Source organism: Propithecus coquereli, unplaced genomic scaffold (genome assembly GCF_000956105.1).
Source record: "Propithecus coquereli isolate 6110/MARCELLA unplaced genomic scaffold, Pcoq_1.0 Scaffold3819, whole genome shotgun sequence".
Lineage (NCBI taxonomy): Eukaryota > Metazoa > Chordata > Mammalia > Primates > Indriidae > Propithecus > Propithecus coquereli.
In genome coordinates this window covers 1,189-5,298 of record NW_012149529.1, presented here as the reverse complement: position 1 = coordinate 5,298, position 4,110 = coordinate 1,189, and the positions used below count along the sequence as shown (strand labels likewise).

The following is a 4,110-nucleotide window of genomic DNA, read 5'->3' as shown; positions in this document are numbered from 1 at the left end:
TCATTTAGAAATCACTGTCTTTAAGTATTTAAAAGGATGTATGTCCCTTTTTAGTAACTGTTTCCTCCAACAATTTTTAATATGAAATAATTTTCTGTCCCTATTCTACAAATATATATTGAGTGCCTATGGCTAGCCAAACACTAAAGAAACAGTGGTGAATAAAACATTCTGTGCCTTGGTGGAATTTAAAACTATTGGGACTCTTCCAATTCCACCAGGTCCCAGAGATGCAGACTAACTGGAATTTGTAAGTTAAATACGTAACTTATCTAACCTGCTCAGTGTGCTGAAGCTGCATGCCTATTTCTCAAACCTCAAGATTGGAGGTTAGCGCCACCCAGGGCGGCATACTCCAGAGGACAACCAAGTGAGCTCCTCCAGCTTTTGCCAGCTCCTTTCCCCAGAAGAGAATGTGCATAGCTTTCTTCCAAGCTCACTTTATTCCCCTCAAGGCTTTCTACACGAACTTCTCCTAATCTGCCTTCTGCTCTACCTTCTTTCTCTCTTCCCACCTGTGATTCTATCCTTCTATTATAATTATCTCCAACAACAAAATGCACATACAGTAGTCCTCCCTTATCCTTGGGGAATGCATTCCAAGACTCCCAGTGGATGCCTGAAACCATGATAGTACTGAACTCTATGTATGCTACGTTTTTTTCCTATATATACACATACCTATGATAAAGTTTAATTTATAAATTAGGCATGGTAAAAGATTAACAATAATAAAATATAACAAATAAAGCGATACACTGTAATAAAAGTTGTGTGAATGTGGTCTCTCTCAAAATACTGTACTGTACTCAACTATTTTCAGATCGCAGTTGACCGCAGGCAACTGAAAACTGTGGAAAGCAGATGGGGGGAGACTACTGTACTCTGAAAAAATTCATTGCGGTGGCGGAAAAGGTATACAGATATAAGTTCAAGTACCCTAAAACTGCCCACAAAAACTTGTAAGTGGGTTATAGATTATTATCCCTAATATATGCAATAAAATATACAATATTATTTTTTTCTAGATCTTGGATTTACAGTTTAGATTAGTGGGTTAGAGTTTATCTTCCAAACTAGTTTAGGAAAGATGTTCTCTGTCTAAGTCTTGAACTAGACTATTTGATTAATGTCAGGGACAATAACATCTCAGAGTAAACCACTGGAACACCACAAGCATGATCTAACGCATTGAGCTCGTAATTACAAACCAGTAGAAGTGAATGAATTCTAACCTGGGTCACCCTCCTCATCATATTTATCTAAGTCGTACTCAGCCAGCTCATCATCATCTAGCGTCCTGTCGTCCTCTGGGTCACCATCCTCCAAGGGCTCCCTTGGTCGAGCCTGTGTGCGTGCACTTTGCATGCCATCTTCTGAAGGATTGCCTGGCTCCTCTTCATCACTGCCACCTTCTTCTCTATGGGAATGACAACACAAAGAAAAAAAAAATCACTCAAATGGCACCTTCCAATAATGAGACCACCTGGTCATCATTTAAGATACATACTTTATTTGGACTTTACTATAGACATCAACATTCCTAAACTTACTGCAATTTTTCCTTTGCTTCAGCAATGAGACGTTTTACTTCTTCTTTACTTAACTCTACCTATAAGAGAGCAAACGTTTCATTAAAATATATTTAAGGAAATCATTACACGTTTTTCAATTAAAAAGTTTGCAAACAAATGTAATATAACTTCAAGATAAGAATCAAACGTCAATCTAGACTCTTCTATATCTAACAGAAATGGAGTTTTTACAGCTCTTTATAATTAAGATCCCTTCTCACCTTGAAAGTATTCACAAACCATGCTCATTCTACTCTACCTCTCTGTCTTTAAAACAAACAAAAGCCCAAAACTGATTTTTGTAAAGTGGCTCTGTGGCGGTGCATCTGGTTTTCTTCTATCTCTGGCTCCTTCTAGAGCACCTCTCCCTCTCTTCCCTGTGGGCATTCATTCCTTAACAAACCACACTTGCATTGGTTCTCTGCTCTTTTCCCTATTATCACTGCTAACTAGTCATTCGTTAGGCTCTCATCCTTGTAACACTCATTCATTCTCAAGACTAAAATTACCTCCGAACTGATTACTCCAAATTTTCCCTTCTCATTTTATACTCCAGTTCCATTCCTCCAACTGCCTATAAGACTTCTCACTTGAACATCCTTTATCTGAATATTAACAAATTCAAAACTGAAGCCACTCTACTTCAAAACTGACATTCCCTCACCAATCAATACTTCAGTACCTTTAAAACGCCCCATCATTACTAAACTGTAAGTTCCTTGAAGACAGAAACTGAATTGTTTATCTAAGCACATAGTTTAATGCCCGGCCCATGGCGGCAATGCTTAATGAATGATGATCAATCAATCAATCAATCACCCAATTTCTACTAAAGTGCCTCTAGTAATATGGAAATCTTCTTGAGAATGACTTTTCATTGTGGGACATCTCCAGAAATTAAAGGATTAAACTTTTTTTGTTTGTTTTTAAAAGAGATGGAGGTCTTGCTGTATCAACCAGGCTGGTCTGAAATGCCCGACTTCAACTGATCCTCCCACCTCAGCCTCCCAAGTAGCTGGGACTACAGGCACGAGCCACCACATCAGCTAAAGGTTATTTGTTAAGTTTAATTAAAAGACACTTATTTGTTCAATTTCTCTTACTGGTCCAAGTTTTCCCTTCTGGGATTTCATAAAAAATTCAATCTCTTCTTCCTATAAACTCTTCAAGCAGTGATTCCCAAACTTGTCTGCACATTAGAATCATCTAGGGGATCTTTAAAAAATTTTAGGCTACACTCCAGACTAATTAAATCGCAATACTCAGGAGTGGAACACAGGCATCAGTATTTGAAGCTGCCCAAGTGTTTTCAATGAGTAGACTCATTTAGAAATCACTGTCTTTAAGTATTTAAAAGGATGTATGTCCCTTTTTAGTAACTGTTTCCTCCAACAATTTTTAATATGAAATAATTTTCTGTCCCTATTCTACAAATATATATTGAGTGCCTATGGTTAGCCAAACACTGAAGAAACAGTGGTGAATAAAACATTCTGTGCCCTGGTGGAATGTAAAACTATTGGGACTATTCCAATCCCTCATTACTGTCAACTCCATGTCCCATCTACCCACACTGCTATCACCTTCTCTCTCTCTGTCGTCATTGCCCCAATCAACTACACTCAAATCAACCCCTTTACTTCTTTAATAGCACCCGTTCCCACTGACATACCATATGTCAACTCCACAAAGGCAGGGACTTTCCTGTCTTGTTCATGCCTATCCCAGGACCCCGAACGATGCCTGGCATGCAGAAAGCACTTAGAACTTGATTAATAAATTACTTAAGTAATCGTCACCTGTTAGACTTAGTCTCCAACTCCTGCAGGTTTTCCATAACGTGTCACATTTACCTCTCATCCCCACTGCCATCATCATCGCACTTGGATTACTTCAAAACACTCCTAATTCAACTTCCGGCCTCACGACATCTTAGCCTGCACACCCGTTTTTCTACACCACATTCATCCTTACTCCGTCGAACACCGAGCACAGGAGTGGAAAGTGGAGTTTTCCCAGCTGTGCTCTCTTCCCAGTTACGCCTGAAAATGCACTGGGGTGGGAATGAAGCTGTGGTGTTGTCAAAAAGCCTTTTGGGGTAGTTCCCAACCAAAGCAGCAGCCCACCACACCCCCCTTTTCCAGTCCGCGAAGTCCACGTGCGTGCGAATTTGGGGGTGGGGCTGGGCTTGGGAGTAGGTGCGGTGAAGAGGCGCGGCCCCTGACTGCCCAGGCCCAGAGATCCGGACCCTCCGAGCCGAGCTCTAGTCACGACAATCGGGCCAAAGCCGGCCTCCCCGCAGCAAGTCTGACTAGGCTGGCCGAGGCCCAGTGTTCCCGGTCCAGGGTCCCCAGGCGGGGCTGACCCGGCATGCCGTGAAGAAGCCGCTCCCGCTCTCTCCCAGCCACCAGGCCTCACCTTGTCTGGCGTCTCTTTGGCCACGCCGCAGCGGACCCAGGCCACGCATGTCACCTGGCGGCTGCGGTTCATGCTTCTCGGCTCAAGGACCTGTCAGGCTACAGACCCGGCCGCAGCG

At 42.1% G+C, this 4,110-nt stretch overlaps 1 protein-coding gene across 1 annotated transcript; it reads right to left on the bottom strand.

Moving 5' to 3' along the window:
• Positions 1-1,235: 1,235 nt before the first annotated feature.
• Positions 1,236-4,107, bottom strand: LOC105816694 (periodic tryptophan protein 1 homolog; the record flags this gene model as incomplete). Its single annotated transcript, XM_012652179.1, has 3 exons — positions 3,993-4,107; positions 1,554-1,612; positions 1,236-1,420 (listed from the first exon to the last, which is right to left on the bottom strand). Coding segments are annotated over exons 1-3 (316 nt in total), but the record flags the coding sequence as incomplete, so codon positions are not given.
• Between the last annotated feature and the right edge of the window lie 3 nt (positions 4,108-4,110).